The following is an 18,309-nucleotide window of genomic DNA, read 5'->3' as shown; positions in this document are numbered from 1 at the left end:
GCAGCTGATGAGCTTTGCATGGCACTGGTGGCTTTAAAGGACATTTTCAGAGTCTTCTGGCTTGCTTGGGTCTGCCTCCCCTTCTGGCTCCTTCTGCCCCTCCAAGATAACCCCATTCCAGGACTGCTGGGCCCCAGATGGCCTGCGTCAGCCCTGTTGGCCTCCACCTGCTGCACTTGTCCCTCCTCAGCAGGCCGACTCTAGGTTCCTGCCCCCTGTTGGCACCTACTCCGAGCTGCTGGGGCTGCTGGGATCCCTGCTGCCCTGCTGTCTTGTCAACAGTGGGAAAACATCAGTGCTCATGCTGAATGCCAGCGCAGCTACTGACTGCTTGCCCTGGCAAGCCCTCCCTGGTCTTGGGTGGATGTGCAAGCCGTCCAGAGTTCAGCAGGCATGCCAGTTGCCCCCCATCCTCCCTCATACAGAGATCCTGACTCCCTGAACCTCAGATGCCACCTCTCTGGCCTCACTCCAGGGACGTGGGTTAATCTAGTCACACATGCAAAACTGGCCTCTCCTTGATCCTGGAAGAATGCTGTGGGGTCTGTGAAGAAGCAGATGGTGTGGTCCTGGTGTTCAGGAAGCTGGAAATCTCTTGGGGGGAACAAATGACTGCAGATGAGATAGTTAAGTAGTCAGTGTTAACTTGTCTAGGGAAGGAGGTACCAATGGGCTGGAGTAGTTAGGGAAGACTGCCTGGAGGAGGTAGAACCTGAGTGGACCCTTAAAGGAAGGGTGAGATTTAGAGGGGTGTGGGGGGGGGGAATTTGCACATCCAGACCTGAAGAGTGTGTGAGCAAAGATGCGTGTGTGCAGAGATGGGGCACCACATCTTTTCCCCTCTCCCGTGCCAGGACTACCCACTCGTGCATTCATCTATCTTATTTCCTATACATACAATTGTAGTGAACTGACCTGATGTGATTATTGGTCTGGGTCCTTTCTAGAAACACTCGAGTGTTCCCCAGACAGAGGTCTTGGGACAGCCTCATGAGAATCACCTGCAGGGCCAATGATCTGCGGATGCTTGGGCTCAGAATCGGACTCTCTGGGGATGGATCCAGGACGTGCTTGTTACCAGGACCCTACATGGCTCCTAACAAGCTCCCCCTCCTGCTCTAGACCCGCAGTTGTCAAGGGGGAACAAAGTAACCCCCAGGCGATATTTGGAAACATGTCTGGTTGTCACAGTGGGAGAGGAGAGTGCTACTGGTGTCTTATGGGTAGAGGCTGGGGATGCTGTTAACGCTCCTGCACTGTGTCGTCTGCCTCCCGCAGAAAGCGTTACCCAGCCCCAAATATCAGTAGGGCTGAAGTGGAGAAACCCTGCTCGGGACTGAAAGCTCCAGGAGGCAGGCAGTCACTCTGTTTTGGTCCCACCTGCGCCCTGAGCACCAGATCTGGTGCTGGCATGTAGGAAGCTCTATAAATACTGGATAATGAAGAAATGATTGAGGGTGGTGTGTGTGTGTGTGTGTGTGTGTGCATGTGTCTGTGCACCTGTTGGCCCACATGTGCCCAGGGGAACTGGAAGACACAGTGGGGAAATGGATCTGACTGGTATAAGGGAGAATGTGGAGAATGGGGACAGTCGTAACGTTGGGTGAGTAGCTTCAGTGAGGTGCTTTGTGGATTGGGAAGGACGGTTGAACTGGGGTCATTCCGTCATTGGGAGCCGCATGTGGGCTTTGAGTAGGGTAATGATATGATAAAAGCCACCAGGAAGGAAGGTTATTCGGGCTTCGTAAGGAGAGGTTGGCAATGGGGAGAGGCTGGGAGGCTCTTGCTACAGCCTGGTCCACAGAGAGGAGAATCTGGCGCAGGGAGCAGAGCCACGTTAGACCTTGGAGGATTCCTGAAGGCTGCCATTCTTTGCTTCTGTGCTGAGCTGGGTTGATGATGTGTTCAGCAAAGCCTCCATTGTTTGCCACCTCGCAAAGAGCTCAGGGGCACAAAGATGACAGGCTGTTTCAGTGAGAATTAGGGATGGACTTCGCCAGAAGGGAGTGGGGGATGTGAGGCGGTATGTGTTCTTTCCTTGGACCCCTGGCCTCTGCTTATGCTGTGCAGTGGCCACCTCCGGGGGTGCCCATTGGAGTGAGATCTGGACTCTGGGGGCCCATCTTGCAAACACTTCTGGTACTCAGGAGGGGAGAAGGTGGGCAGTGCAGATGGCTCAGGGGGCCTAGTGTCTCTGTGGAGAAAGTGCACGCTCTGTGCATTGAGAAGAAAGAGCATGAGACAGAGTTGTGAAGTTTGCCGTTGATGTTCTTGGCTTCCTCCTCTCTGCACTTGATCGAACACATACTTAATGAAGATTTGCTATATGCTGAACACCACACTAAGTGCTGAGGACAATGGTGTGCCAGACAGACACAGTCCAGGGGCTCCGGGGAGCTTGCAGTCTATTAGGAAGACAGACAGGCACGTAATACATACATAAGCCAAATCGGAGGTGTGAGCAACAGACTCCAAAAATGAGGAGGGAGCCATAGCGGATCAGGATGGCTTCAAGGTGCTTGGAGGCATTTGAAGGGGGTCTTAAAGAAAGGAAAATGATCCGTAAGTATGGGGAAGGAGACGGTGGGGAGGGGGGGACGTGAAAGCAGTTTGAATAAGGATAGCAAACTGCAGGGGAGAGCTAAGTAATTCTGCATAACTCAGATATCACAGCTGTGTACCTGGGGGCAACGTGAGGCAGGCAGGGCCTGATTATAGAGAATCAACTAGGAAATGTGCGAGAAGAAGCAGGTCTGGAGGAAAGAGGGTAACAAATTTGAAGGTGGATCTGTTAGGACACTCGCTGCAAGGAGATCCACATGGAGCTATCTAGCAGCTCCTTGGAAATGAGCTCCAAACTGTGGTTGGAGAAGAGCCAGGCGAGTAATGGAGATTATTTAGTCACCATCAAAATCAGTGTTTTCCCAACTTTCGTAATTGTTAGCCACAGGAAGAACTGTGTTAGACCCAGGGATCTAGAATGCGCTCACATACACTTCCGTCTGAAACAGCCATTTTGCGAAACAGTATTTGGCCTTATTATAAGAAATGTGCTTTAATATTTTCTATTACACTTCATTTAAAAAATAAATTCAGGGGCGCCTGAGTGGCGAAGTCGTTGGGCGTCTGCCTTCAGCTCAGGGCGTCATCCCGGCGTTGTGGGATCGAGCCCCACATCGGGCTCCTCCGCTGGGAGCCTGCTTCTTCCTCTCCCACTCCCCCTGCTTGTGTTCCCTCTCTCGCTGGCTGTCTCTATCTCTGTCAAATAAATAAATAAAATCTTTAAAAAAAAATAAAAAAAATAAAAAATAAATTCAGCCTTAAAAAGGAAGGGAAATCTGATACATAACATGGATGAATCTTTTTTTTTTCTCAACATGGATGAATCTTGAAAATGTTTTGCTAAAATAAACCAGGCACAAAATGACGGATATTGTATGGTTCCACTTATATGAGGTAACTAGATTAGTCAATTCATAGACACAGAAAGTAGAATGGTGGTTGCCAGAGGCTGGAGGTGGGGTGGGAGTTAGCGTTTAATGGGTACAGAGTTTCAGTTGGGGAAGATGAAAACGTTTTGGAGGTGGATGGTGGTGACGGGTGCGTAACAGGTACGCTTAATGCCACTGAACTGTAGACTTAAAAATAGTTAAAATGGTAAATTTCTGTTATGTGTATTTTGCCACAGTACAAAAGTTTTAAAAATTCTAGGCATAAACTACCAAGTTGATTTTATAACTTGTTGGTTTGAAACCCTTAGAAAAACAATGGTCCCCGTGATAAGGTTGAATGAAATCACCCGGGAGAGAGCAGAGTGAAGGGTGGTGAAGGTCAGGGCACAAAGGAGAGCCTTGAGGAATGCCTGCATCTAAGGGTCCAGAGAGGAGAACTGGCTCTGGAAGCTGAGGCTGCAGAGAGGTAGAGGGGAACAGGTGTTAAGGAAACCAAGGGGGTAATGGTGCCAGGCAGAGAGCGGTCGCCTGTGACACACACTGCAGAGGGATCGGGTAGGATAAGACCTACCGGATTTGGCTATATGGGCAAGGACAGTTCCGGGGGCAATGGGTCAAAAGAAGGATTTTCTAGAATCAGGGGCATGGAAATTGTACCCTCTTCCTTTAAGCCCTCCACTGCCCCCAAGCTCCTTCACTTGTGCTAAAATCTTCACATAAACTTGCGTCCCTAGAGTGCTGAAGACTAAAAGTACTTACACTTTAACAGAGGGGCAGGGAAAGGTAAGTAGTTTTGTTGTTGTTGTTGTTTCTCTTTTAGTTAGAAGGAAAGGTCATTGTAGATTTTTTTTTTTTTTACAATTCTGTCTCAACCTGCCTTTTAAGCTTAATCTCAGAGGAAGACCAGATAGGCATGGGCTTTGCATGTCCTCCTTTTGTGACTTTCAATGAGGCTTTATAATTCTTCATAAAGAATTTGAACATTGGTAGGCCTGTTTCTAGCTACATAAGTTTTACCGCTTTGTAAAAATTTATTTTTAAAAATTATATTTTCTTTTTTTTTTTTAAAGATTTTATTTATTTATTTGACAGAGAGAGACAGCCAGCGAGAGAGGGAACACAAGCAGGGGGAGTGGGAGAGAAAGAAGCAGGCTTCCAGCAGAGGAGCCCGATGTGGGACTCGATCCCAGAACGCCGGGATCACGCCCTGAGCCGAAGGAAGACACTTAACGACTGCGCTACCCAGGCGCCCCTAAAAATTATATTTTCTAAGCATTTATATATAGTATGTATATACAGTATATACAGTATTTGTATAGCATTTGTAGCTGATATATAGAAATAAATTTGATTTTATTGTGTATTAATTTTATAACCAGCAACCCAGATAATGTGTATGTAATGACCATAATTTATCTGTAGAGTCTTCTGGGATTTCTACACATTTTTTTTTTTATCACAACCCTGTACCTTAATTATTTTTCTTGTCTTATTGAGCTGGCTAGGACCTTTGATATAAGGTTCAATAAAAATGTCATAGTGAATATCCTGGCCTTAATCCTGATTTTCTTTTCTTTTTTAACTTTCTTTTTAAATAGCTTTATCCAAATATAATTTGCCCATTTAAAGTGTACAGTTAAATGACTTTTGGTATATTCATGCCATTGTGCATCCATCACCACAATTGATTTTAGAACATTTTCATTACCCCAAAAAGAAACTGTAGTCCTTAACCATCATCCCCCAGTACTCCCATTTCTCCTAGCTGTAGGGGTGCACACACACACTAGTGTATCTTCTGTCTTCATAGGTTTGTCTGTTCTGGACATTTCATACAGATGGAATCATATGATATGTGGTCCAATATGACTGTCATCTTTCATTAAGCATAATGTTTTCAAGGTTCATCCATGTTATGGCATGTGTCGGTACTTTTTCTTTCTTTTATTTTTTAAGATTATTTGAGAGAAAGAGTGAGCATGTGAACAAGAGCCAGGGGAGGGACAGAGGGGGAGAGAATTTCTAGCAGACTCCGTGCTAAGTGTGGAGCGTGACTTGGGGCTTGATCTCAAGACCCTGAGGTCGTGACCTGAGCCAAAATCAAGAGTTGGCCACCTAACCAACTGAGCCACCCAGATGCCCCAATACTTCGTTTCTTTTTGTTGATGAATAATATTCCATTTATAAATATACCAAATTTTGTCTGTCTGTTCTTCAGTGGTGGAAACTGGGTTCTTGTTTTTGCTATTATGAATAATGCTGTGATGAGCATTTGTGTCCAGGTTTTTGTGTGGACGTGCATTTTCATTTTTATTGGGTATATACCTACAAGTGGAATTGCTGGGTCATATGGTAACTCCATGTTTTACCATTTGAGAAATTGCCAGACTCTTTTCCAAAGTGGTTATGCCATTTTATACTCCCTCCAAGCAGTTCATGAGGGCTCCAATTTTCCCATATTTTTTAAAACACTCATTATTATCTGTCCTTTCAGTCATAGCCATCTTTGTGGTTTTGAAGTGATATTCCATTGTGGGTTTGATTTTATATTTCTCTGATGACTAATGATGTGGAACACACTTTCATGTGCTTACTGGCCATTTGTATGTTTTCTTTGGAGAAATGTCTGTTCACGTCCTTTGCCCATTTAAATTGGAGGATTTGTCTTTTTATGATTGAGTTGTGAGGGTTCTTTATTGCTTCTAAATATAAGTCCCTTATCAGATATATGATTTGCAAAATGTTTCTCTTAGTCTAGTGGTTGTCTTTTTACTTTCTTGATGATATCCTTTGAAACTTTTTAATTTTGATGTATTTTAATTCATATGTATTTTGTTGTTGTTGTTGGTTTCTCGTACTTTAGGTGCTGTTATCTATTAAATCACTGCCTATGTACACTGTCCAGTGTCACAAAGGTTTACCCCTGTGTTTTCTTCTAAGAGTTTTATAATTTTAGCTCTTATGTTGAGGTCTTTGCTCCATTTTGAGTTATTTTTTTGTATATTGTATGGTTAAACCTGATTTTAAAAAGAATTATGGTACAGGTGTCTCCATTGAGTATATCTGCTTAAATTTTTGGTTTTGTTTTTTTGTAGACAACCTCTAAGAGATTAAGACTCCCATGTGGAGTATGCTAACAAGTTTTGTTTACTTGTCTTACCGTGTTTGGACATTCATTTTATCAGATGCTTTTTCTACCTCTATTGGGTGATATGCAGTTTTTGGCCTTTCATCTTTTGATGTGATAAATTACATTAATAGATGTTAAGCTTCTAATTTGGGGGATAAACCCAGCTTGTTCTTGGTGTATTATTTACTTTCTATGATGTGAGATTTTTTTGGCCAGTATTTTTATTTAAAATATTATATCTCATGTTAGTGAATGGTACTGGCATGTCATTTTCTTATAGAATGCTGTCTCTGGTCTTAAAACCAGTCTTGTAAAAGAAGTTGGGAATATTCCCTCTTTATTCTGAGGGATGATTTATGCAGGTTTGAGTTCATCTATTCTTTGACAGTTTGGTAGAACTCGCCCGTACAGCCATCCACACCTAACGTTTTCCTTGTGGGAAGACTGTAGGTTACTAATTCCATTTCCTTACTGGTTAAAGATGATTTCTTCGACCACACAGGAGCAGAGGCTGGGCTATTTTGTCCTGCCTCTTGTAGAGAAGACTCTTCTCTATGCTGTCTTTCCTCCAGCCTTGCTCTCTCTTGCGCTTGGAAGGTGCAGATCTGGGCTGCCTGCATGTGGCTGGTGCAGACCTGAGACCTGAGCATATGAAACTGGGTCAAGGAAAAGCACAGCCTGACTCCGAGCTGTATCTGAAGTGTGCATTCGAAGGCTCTCCTCGTGCAACCACCCCTCCTTCTGTTCGACCGCCCTGAGAAACAGACACAGCCTAGGAGATGGGACCACAGGGGTAGGAGCGTCAATCCAGGGGCTGGTTCTGGATGGGGCAGGCGACTTGCAGGGACCTGGTGGAAACAGATGGCCTTCCAGAGAGGAGAAGGGATGCTGAGCTGACCGGCACCAGGGTGTGTGCTGGGCCGGCAGGATGACCTTCTTGTATTGCTGATCAGAGCAAGCTTGTCTTGAGCGCCTGATGCAGGGCTGGGATTATGGTGAGGGAAGCCTGGCACCCAGGGAACAGGTCTCGAGGAGGCCTCCCTCTCAGGGGTCCACCGTGCACCTGCCTTCAATTTTGGGCCCTGGGAGCCTTGCTTGTTCACTCCAATCCTGACCCTGATCTGCTGTGTGCCCAGGCTGCATTTTGGTCTCTGTGTCAGCTGCCTGTCCCTTCCCCAGATGTTCCCCAGATGTTCCCAGTGCTGTCCTCTCACTCTTCTCCCTACCCCTCTCCTGGTCCCATTCTTTTCTTTTTGACATTTGTACTTTTCAGGGAAATTGTACCTCTTAGAGGATTAACATCTCTTCTGTGACTTATCTGGACCCACTTGCTTCTTCTCTAATACCCTCTCATCCAGAATTTCTCAAGTTTAGCCCTTAACCCTATGTGTAGGGACCACTGCCCCCACCCTACCACACACAGTGAAGGATTCATCAGGTAATGATATTAATTATTAACATTTCTTAAGGGTTCATGAGCCAGGCTCTGACCTAAGGAGATAATCCTAAATGAGGATTATTGCATTTAATCCTTACAATAGTCCTGTGAAACAGATACAATCATCCTCATTTAATACTCACTCAGAGAGGTGAGTAACTTGTATAAGGTCACATAGCTTGCAAGACCCTTAAATGAACCACAAGAGACTATGGAGTCCGGGAAACAAACTGAGGGTTTTAGAGGGGAGGGGGGTGGGGGGATGGGCTAGCCCAGTGAAGGGTATTAAGGAGGGCACGTATTGCATGGAGCACTGGGTGTTATAACCGAACAATGAATCACAGAACACTACATCAAAAACTAATGATGTCCTGTATGGTGACTAACATATCATAAAAAAAAAAAAAGGAACACATACCAAAAAAAGAGAGAGAGAGAGAGTGAGAGAGATATGTGTTTTATCCATCTCTGAATTCCCAGGACTCAGCACAGTGCCTGCCATTAATTACTGAACCAATGGATGAATACAAAGGGAACCTCTAGGGGTGCCTGGGTGGCTCAGGTGATTAAGCATCTGACACTTGATTTTGGCTCAGGTCATGATCTCAAGGTCGTGAGATCGAGCCCCACTTCAGGCTCCATGAGTCTGCTTGTCCCTCTCCCTCTGCCCCTCCCCCCAGCTCTCTAAACAAACAAAAAAACAAACAAATAAGTAAATATCTTAAAAAAAAAAGAACCCCTAAACTTTTCCTAATAATTGTCAAACATCAATTAAACAGGCACTCAGCTTTGTACTGGGGGGAGAGGGGGTGTTACTAAAGAATTATTAGATATGATACATGTTCTTAAGGAACTTAGAGCACACATAAAGAGACAAATGTGAAAAATATGTGAAACTGTATAAATAGACTTGCAGTTGTGTGGCATAGGTGATGAAGCTCGTAGGTTTCAAAGGAGACAGCAATTGGCTGATGAGTAGCCCGGCAGGACCTGATGTGGGCTTTGGAGTGCTAGTGCATTTCAGGGGATGATTCTGGGAGACGGCCTGGGGCGTTGAGGCTGCAGGTTCAGGGATGAAAGTCACAGAAGGCTTTTGAATTTCTTTTTATTCCCTGATGCTCTGTGAGGTGGATGGCCTCTCTGGTCTCAGTTTCGTATTCTGCAATGTGAGAGGATGACCAGGAAGGCTGTTCTCTTTCCCAGCTCTGATGAGGGGGCCAGCCCTTCAGCACAAAGGCTTGGGCCAGGCTTTGCCAGTCCTGTCTGTGAGGGACCCACAGGTCCTGCAGAGATGGGAGATGGGAGTGAGGCTGGTAAGCCAGGAGATGTGGGTGGGGCACCATGCATCGGGGGTGCCAAGGTTATTGGGAGAATAAAATGCGTTTGTGCTCACTCCAGCCTGAGATTGTATCTGATTGTGTCGTTCCTGTTGAGCCTCTGAGCAAAGGAACCCAAGCCTTCCCCGCCTCCCCCAGTACGCCAGTTCTCCACTCTTCCTCAGCCCATCAGGCCGAGGATCAGTATTTCTGGGATCAACACTGCTCTTTCCCCAGAAATAAATTACAACCCCCCAGAAGAAGGCTTACAGGACTCAAGCTCCCCCAGTGTTTTCTCTTTCTTACAGTGTCAGGCTGGGGTGCTGTCCTGACACAAGTTCATTACTCTGGGTCCTCTTCCCACCACCAATGCTTGCAGAGCTGTGTTCCCGCCCCTGTGGACTCCCACCCAGTGCACTCCAGCTGGTGGAGGTGCCATTCTGCATGTCCAGTCCCAGCCTCATCTTGGTTAAGGTTGATTGATTGGTTCATTCATTCATTCATTCATCTGTTTGTTCATCCAGCAGGCATAACTCTCATGCCCTTTATGTACCAGCCCTTTGGTGTCCAGTGTAATAGCTACTCGCCATGTGTGGCTATGGAACACTGGGAACATGACTAGTCTAAACTAAGATGTGCCGTAAGTATAAGATACATACGAGATTTCAAAGACATAATATGAAAAAAGATAGAACCTATCCCATTAATTTTTAAATTGATTATATGTTTAAATGACAATATTTTAGATGTGTTAGGTTAAGTAAAATATATTATTAAACTTAATTTCACCTTTTTTTTTTAACTTCTTAGAAACCTTTTTATTTTGAGAGTTGTAGATTCACATGTAAGAAATAATACAGAGAATCTGCATTCCCTACTCCTGTTTCCCTGGACAGTAACATCTTGCAAAATTATAGTATAATGTTACAACCAGGAAATTCACATTGATCTAATCCATCAACCTTACTCAGATTACTAGTTTTACATGCACTCATTTGTGTGTCTGTGTGTAGCTTGTTCTATGGAATTTTATGATGTGTTTGATGTATTTTTTATTTTTTTATAATTTGGCTACAGAACATTCTAGATTACATCTGTGGCTCTTGGTGTATTTCTGTTGGATAGTACTGCTCTAGTCTCTGGTTTCCCAGATGTATGAAATAGGTTTCCTCTCAAGGAGCTCTTAGGAGAGAAGGACCAAGCACTCGTGAGAAGTTTACAAACGCTGCTACGTACTAAGTGCCAAGCGAGCTGGGGTTCCAGGGCAGAGACACTCCTAGGGCCTCGGACTGTGCAGAAGCCTGTGTCTTAAATGGAGAAAGGAGGGTCCTCATTTGACACAGAGTGGGGGCTTCAATCCCACCCACCCGGCTCCCTCTTCCTCAACCCCGCCCTCTGCCATGTCCCCTCGGTCCTCTGCAGTCACAGAGGGTACCCCGGTGCCGCAGAGCCAAGCTGGGGAACTGCTGGCCACGGCTGGCTGAGCATCTGAATGGAGTCTCGAAGGAGGAGGAAGGTCTTGCCCTGGAGGATTAGAGAGGGACCCAGTGTGTTGTCTGGTAGGGCAGCTGTAACAGTACCAGGAGCTGGGTGCTTCAGCTCAAGGTTGCTGTCACACAGTTCTGGAGCCTGGATGCCTAAGATGAAGGTGTCAGCAGGGTTGGTTCCTTCTGAGGGCTGTGAGGGAGACTCTGTTCCATGCCTGTCCCGTAACTTCTACTGGCTTGCCTGTAATCTTTGGCCTTCCTTGGCTCACTGATCTCTCCCTTCATCTGGACATGGCATTCTCCCTGTGTACATGCCTTTGTCCAAACTTCCCCTTTTTATAAGGACACACTCATATTGGATTAGGGGCCCACCCTACTTCGGCATGACCTCATCCTAATTTAACTAATTACATCTGCAGTGACCCTATATCACAGGTACTGGGGGTAAGGACTTCAACATAGGAATTTCGGAGGAACACAGTTCAATCCATAAGAATCATAGGAACGAGCAGGAGCAAAGGCGGGTGCAGGAATGAAATGATTGGAGAACTTCAGCTGGATGGGGTTCCCCAGGTTTGGGGGAGAGTGTGAGCTGCTGACCTCAGAGAACCTGGGACATGTCATAAGACGGAGAAGATAGAATTCGTGGGAGCTCTTAAAAGAGAGTGGTTGGAGTGAATGCATGCGTGAGCGTTTGGGGGGACCCCCCGTCCACATCACTCCACTGCCTGCAAGGAGACAGGGGGTCCCCACTCTGCTCACTGTGGGCCCGGGGTCCTCACTGGGGGCCTTAGTGCTGGAGGACAGCTGGAAGGCTGCGTGTGTACCCCCAACCCCTCCTCAGCCCGTGCTCCTCCTGCAGCAGCCCCTCATGGAAGGGGAGGTCTGGAGCGCCAGCCCAGGGAGTGCGACGTTTGCATGGGGGCCTGGGGGGCCCAGCTCCTCTGTGGTGCATAGACTGGGGGTGGCAAGGTGGTCTCAGAATTGTACCTGGAGCTTGTCTGGTTTCTTTCTGTGGACCCCTCCCACAGCTGGGTGTCCCCGTGTACACCCCCGACCCCCGTCCCTGCCCTAGCACTATCAATACTGAGACACCTGGGCCCTGGCCCAGTGGCTCCTTAGCCAGAGGCCTCTGAAGGGCCATGGATGGTCTTTGAATCCAGGAGCCTCTGTCTGCTCCCAGGAACCATAGGTTTCAGGCCTGGGGGCTCTCAAGGAGGCCAACCCTCTGCCGCCTCTGGGCAGTGCCTCTGGGGAGGACAGCCCCCACTCACTCCTCTCTTCCCTCAGGAAGCCCCCACCTCCAGCAGCTTTTCTGTTGCCTCAAATGAGAGTCCCCACAGGTGAACCCTGGGGATGAGTCCACTTCCCTTTCCCTCTGAGGTTCTTCTGGGGCGAATGTTACCATCCGGCTCTTCACAGAGAAATACCATGAGTCACTAGTGAGTCAGGAGTAGGGATGGGTAAGGGAGCATGTGGAACCTGATAATTATGCCCATTAATCCCATTGAAAAGGCTTCCCAGCTGGCAGGCACTTCCGCTTGGATCTGGGTGAGAAGGTCCTGGCACCTTCTCGGAGAGGCCTTTTCTGACCAGCTCCTTCTTGTAGACCCAGAGGGATGGGAGGTGGGGGAGGGCCTAGCACTCGCAGACTCCCCGGTGGCCCAGCGGAGTTCTTGAACCCCAGCCACCCAGCCTGGCAGGACTGTCCGATAAATATAGAATAATATAATAAATATTTGAAATATATCTACATATATAATAAAAATAGCTTGAAGATGAAGGAAAAATATCCTCAGTCAGCTGTGGGGTACGACACACGCAACTTGCTGATGAATGATGGAAAAGTGGTTGTAACTTTTATTTTATGAACTTGGTGTGAAAGGAAGAGTTCATTCCCTTTTCTTCTTTTAATTGAGCCTTTTCCACCACCTGGTGGGAAACTGAGTCTGTCATCCTTGAGGGGCCTTCCATCCACCCTCCGCCTACCCCTGCCCCAGGTTTGTGTGGAACAAAGCAGTTGGGGGCTCCCAGGACCACCCTGGCCTTGGTCAGTCTGCTCACTGCTCTCTGGAGGCTCCTGGAGCCCTGGGTCCAGCCTCCAGGGGTGCCTCGAGCTGTGGTCTTTCTGAGGCCCCGCTGTCTGTTTAGAAGGGGATGTGGTGGGGGAACCCCAAAGCCAGGAAGCAGGCTTCCTCGACTTGAGGAGTCTTTTCCAGCCACCCCTCCTAGACCAGAAGGCCGTGCCCTCCCCTCCTGGCCGCCTTGCACAGTTTCTCCAGGGAGCTGGGAAGCTTTCAGCCCCCACAACCCACAGGGCCCTAAAGTAAGAGGAGAAAAAGCCCAGCTCCCTTCTTGGAATGGGGGAGGGAATAAATAACTCAAGAAAATCCTCCCACGAAAGTTAAGTACTGATGTTTTCTGAATGACTTTCTTCTTTTATAATTTTTTTCCACATAGAGTTAACTCACGGTTAGCAGGTCAGGCATTTACATTCCTACTGCTTGCTTTGACAGTGGGGGAGGGGGGGAAGGGGTAGTCACGGGCTCTGGGAACCGCACTCCCCTGGGCTTCCTCCGTGGGCGCCCCTCGCGGTGGTGAGCTTGGCTGTTGTGCATGAGGCCAGAGACAGGGTGGCTGAGCCAGCCCCCAGGATGGAAGACCCTCGGGTGTGCTGCGGCAGCAGACTCCTGGAATGGGACCCAGGACATCGGTGGCACGAGGACTGAAGTGGGAGTCACGACTCCTCTGAGCTCCGGGTCAAGCTTTGTCACCAGCCGGCTGAGAGGTCACTTCTCACACTGTGCCTCTGTGTTCTGAGCTGTGACAGATGATGCACGCTGTCTCCCTCCGTGGACAGGGGCCTCCAGGGGTGGAGGGGGTCCCCAGATTGCATCCAGAATGCAACATGGTGTATTTTGGTCTGCACAGTGTTTCCACTTGGACAGCACTTAAACATTGGGGCAACCTAGCCTCCCATGGAGGGAGCTGGGTGGGCATCAGGGAGACAGCTCAATTCCATGGTACTTTGGTCAAGGACTCTGGAGACATCCGAGACAGCTCTCCTTGCCTGAAAGATGGGAACAGAGTCATGAGGATTTGCCTAAGGTCGCTTGGCTCATTAGTGGCGGATCCGGGTTGGCCAGACAGCAGCTCCGACAACCATCACTGTCCCGTCTCCTCAGCTTAGAGGCTATTTATTATCAAGGGTTTTATTAAAAATTTGTTTCTCCTGGGGCGCCTGGGTGGCATGGCGGTTAAGCGTCTGCCTTCGGCTCAGGGCGTGATCCCGGCGTTATGGGATCGAGCCCCACATCAGGCTCCTCCGCTATGAGCCTGCTTCTTCCTCTCCCACTCCCCCTGCTTGTGTTCCCTCTCTCGCTGGCTGTCTCTATCTCTGTCAAATAAATAAATAAAATCTTTAAAAAAAAATTTGTTTCTCCTTTCATTTGTCTCTCTTCCCCTGAGTTTTCCCCCTTTTTTGCTGTTTGTTTTGTTCTCTGACTTTGAAGTTAAAGCTTTTCTTGCATGCTGGTTGGTGGCCTTTCATTGCCTGTTCGTATCTCAGGGCAAGCCAGTCTCCAGAAGGTTCACTGGAGCTCTGCCAGATGGGCATGGCCTTCAGACAGGGGTTCTCAGCTGGGGGGATTTGGTCCCTCCCAGGGGATGCTTGGCAAGCTCTGGAGACATTTTCAGTCATCCCAGTGGGAGGGTGGGGGATGCGGTGCTCCTGGCATCTAGAGGGTGGAGACTGAGGGGTGCAGCACCCAGCAGCGCACAGGACAGCCCGACAACACAGAATGACCCAGCCCCAAACGTCAGCAGTGCCAGGTGGAGAACCCTGCGCTAGGGTGATCAGGTGACACAGCCCAGTTCCTCCATAGCCCCTGCGTGCTTTGTTTTTCTTGAACTGGTCTGGTTCCCTCCAATCCACCCTTGCCCCCTGTGAGGCAGGGTGTGGAGTGGGTGGGTTGCAGATTGGTGTCTCTGTGTACGAGGAAAACTGCAGAACTCCTGTGGGTCAGTTCCCCGGAGCACAGCCTCCTGCCATCTGTGGGGCAGGCAGGTTGCATGTCCACACTGCATGGGCTTAAGGAGGGGAGCCGGTGTTGGGGGGGGGGTGTCCAGCTGCCCCTCATACAAACCCAAACCAGTCCTCCCACTTTCAGCCCCACTCTGCACTCCTGCCCTCAGTGGCCCTGGACCCCCAATTTCAGAGCCTTCTTGAGCTGTGCACAGGGAATAGATTGGCTCTCCATAGACGGTCGGGGCTCTACTCTTTCCCGTCTAGGGGAATTAATTACCCATCTGCTTGTCATCTTCCACGGCGTTGTCACTGGCCCCCCTCCATCTCCTCGTCTCCATGCTCACATCCTTATTTATTCCTTTGCTATCATTTCGGTCGGGGTGGGGAGGGAGCAGAGATGACCATGGGTGTTGAGTCCCTCGTCTTAAACCAGGAGGTGTATCCTTATGCTCTGGAGAGCTGGATTTCTTTAAAAGCTTTGCAGTGTGGCCTCTTAGGACGGCAACGTGCTGGTCTAAGTCTCTGGTGGTGGGGGTGGAGGGACGCGCCACATAGGAGGTGGCCGAGCTCTATGACCCTGACCTCGCTAATGCTCAGTTTCCCTGTGTTTATAGTGCGCAGCCTCAGCTCTGCTGGTAGAGGCGGAAGGAGGCGATGGATGTAAATGATCAGGGAACACGGTACCGGGCCGTGGTTTATTATTGCCATCCTCATGGGTGGGCATCACCGACATGTCACTCGGCACAACGACCGAAAGAAGCTCTGTGGTTAGGTGGGTTTAAGCCAGCATGTGAGCGTTGAGTACCGACTGCCTCGTTTTCTTGCCAGAGGCCTCCAGTTTGGTTGGCAGAGTGGCGACCAGCTGGCCAATTGGACGGGGCTCTTTAATGTCACGGACGACCCAGCAGTACAGAGCGGCAGTGACTCCAGCTCCAGGTACAGACCCCCGACGAATGACCAGGGAGGGGGGAGCCCATCCTGAGGCGGCCTCATACCCCTGCCCCATGGCCCACCCCCAGAGCTACCCTGGGGGAAGAAGCAGGCTCGGCACAGTAGCTCAAAGCTCACTGCGTTTTGGCATCCCGCCTCGTCTCCTCTGACACGAGGGTTGAGGGCTGGGAACAACCCCAGCAAAGCAGGCACTCACTGGGCCCTCTTGGTCAGGGAGGGGGGAGCTGGAAGGGGTGCGGAGTCTGGGTCTCAAGCTTTCCCTGGCGCTGGGCTTTCACTCCGTCCCTGCTGCAAGGCTTTCGGGAGTCGGCCCACAGGTGTGTGTAGGTTCGTGTGTGGGTTTGTGTGCGGGGGGCGTCAGGTGGGCGTCGGGTGGGCGTCGGGCACAGGCTCTGCTCCTTGGATGTCCCACGGTGTGGGCAGGTCCTATTCTGCCCCCAGGCGGGGCTGACCTTGGCTGAGGAAGGACCATTCCCATCAAGATGGTGCTAAGATTTGACATTCATACCATTGCATGGTTCTTCCTTCCCGCTCTGCTGTCGTGTTGGGTGTGAAATCAGTAACGAGGGGCACTCTGTACACTCAGGAGCCGGGCACTCGTTGAATGCATGAAATGCAGGACACTCCAGTGGGGGGCACTCACGGCAGGGAGGGCGTCATGGGGAAGTCCTGCAGACAAGGCAGAGCGCTTTCTCTGGGTGTGGCTGGAACTTGCCAGCTAAGGGTTTCCAGGGGCCAATTAAGTTGCTTGGTCCCTTAATTTTTGCATTTCTAAGTACGCGCCCTCAGGTCTGTTTCCCTGGGAAAGAGCCCTGAGTTTTTTGCTGTTGTTAGTTTTGACACCAAAACATTAAATTGACCACAGAGGGTAATAGGTTTTTTCAGGGACTCCCCCACCCCTGATATGTATGATTCTGTTGATGGCTTTGAAAAAGTAAAGATGCGGTTCCAATGTCAGAAGAATGTGAGCGGGGGCAGTGTTCACAGACAGGCCTTAGGGTGTGGCCAGCCTCAGGGACCTGGGTCTTCTTCTGGCTAGTTCTTTCCATATACGTGTGGTAGAGCTCCGGCCAGCCGCTGGGCCCCTGGGACGTCACCCAATAAGAGTGGGGCATCCAGAGCTGTCCCTTCTAGGTATTGAACCTCCAGAGTTGGCCTTTCTGCTGCGTGACTCGCCCACTCAGATGGGGGGTGGTCTAGGTAAGTCCGCAGGTGTCTGCCTTCCTGGGAAGGACTCTTTGAAGAACTCACTGAGAGGTTTAATTAGAAGATGCCAATCAACTGAGCAAGACAGATGGGACAGGCCCCTGGGAGCCATCTCTAGGGGGAAACCCCAGCAAGAGCTCTACTTGCACCTTTTCCTGTTGCCAGCAGCCTTTCCCTCTCCTTCTCTCTCTGCATTTTGTTGCTGATTTCTCTGTCTCTCTGCCCGACCTCTTCTCCCCTCTTTCTTCCTGCTACCCTTTATTGCTCCCTAGTTCCTACTTCCCTCCCACCTCCGTTCTTCACTACTCCCTGCTTCACCTCCCCTCCCTTTGATTTTCTCCCCTCCCCAGTGACTCTGGACAGCCCTCCCCCTTGCCTGTCACCCAGGATCCCCCAGGGTCAGAGCCACCACTGGCTTTTAACCATTTGGTTTTAGAACTAAGGCACCCCTTCTTCAGCCTGCTTCCCAGTTGAGTTGACTTCCTTCCGGAGAGCTGCCGCTTGACCCAGAGCCCCCTTAGTCATGGAATAAATGTGAGGAGCACATAGCCCAACTTCTTCTGGGACAATTCCAATGTCAGTTTGCAATTTCTGGTTGGCCCCCCAAAGTGCTATTACATATGTGAGAAACCATATTATGTATAGTTCCCATGGGTGGGAAATAATGGTTAATGTAATCAGAACCGAACCGTATGTTGGAGATGTTTTTTTACCTTGGCTTAGGACTAGCTTCTGCCCTCTTCATCATGGGAAGGTCAGCTCCTGGCAACAGATTTGCCGGGCCTGGGGGTGGGGGCGGTTTCCATGCCACTGTGGAGACTGCTCTTTGGGGTGAAAGCACATCGTCCCGGTGAACAGCTCTCCCCGTCTGGAATATGTGACGCACTTTGTGGCATTATTCCCCTACCGAATAATTCAGTGCATGCTGTATTTTGCTCTCTAGAGTAGTGTGGTGTGTCGTGGTGTGGTAAAGCGTGTTATTTATTATTAACATGGTTGGAGGGAAAGTCAGGTACCATATATAACCAGAGGATAAAGAGAGGCAGAAAAAGCGAATGACTCATAAATTGTATATTTAAACAGGAGCCACGGGAGAAGGAGCAGGTCCAAGCAATCGGTCTGGAAAACTCCAAATAAGACCACAAAGAAAATCCAGGCCAGGGGGTGCTCAGAATGGCTGCAGTCAGGTCTTCTCATTGGACACGAGCTAGGGCAAGTCCAGGCCGAATTCGAAAGTGTGTGAGTTATAAAATATACGTCGGTATATAGCGTTATTAATTTCAAGTGCGGGTCTAAAAGTGT

At 49.0% G+C, this 18,309-nt stretch overlaps 1 protein-coding gene across 6 annotated transcripts in view; it reads left to right on the top strand.

The window, feature by feature from the left end:
- The window catches only part of ST8SIA5 (ST8 alpha-N-acetyl-neuraminide alpha-2,8-sialyltransferase 5), a 60,717-nt gene that overhangs the window by 1,647 nt on the left and 40,761 nt on the right, over window positions 1–18,309 (top strand). For 4 of the 6 annotated variants that reach the window (XR_002142453.2, XR_004620213.1, XM_019798454.2 and 1 more), the window contains exon 2: window positions 15,679–15,786. The exons of the other annotated variants lie outside the window; for them this stretch is intronic. Coding sequence is in view for 2 of the 4 variants with exons in the window: in XM_019798454.2 (XP_019654013.1) it covers window positions 15,679–15,786 (108 nt within the window). In the remaining 2 variants the exon portion in view is untranslated. The remainder of the gene's footprint in view (window positions 1–15,678; window positions 15,787–18,309) is intronic. 6 annotated transcript variants of the gene reach the window in all.

Source organism: Ailuropoda melanoleuca, chromosome 14 (assembly GCF_002007445.2).
Source record: "Ailuropoda melanoleuca isolate Jingjing chromosome 14, ASM200744v2, whole genome shotgun sequence".
NCBI lineage: Eukaryota > Metazoa > Chordata > Mammalia > Carnivora > Ursidae > Ailuropoda > Ailuropoda melanoleuca.
This window is presented reverse-complemented; position numbering and strand designations above follow the sequence as displayed.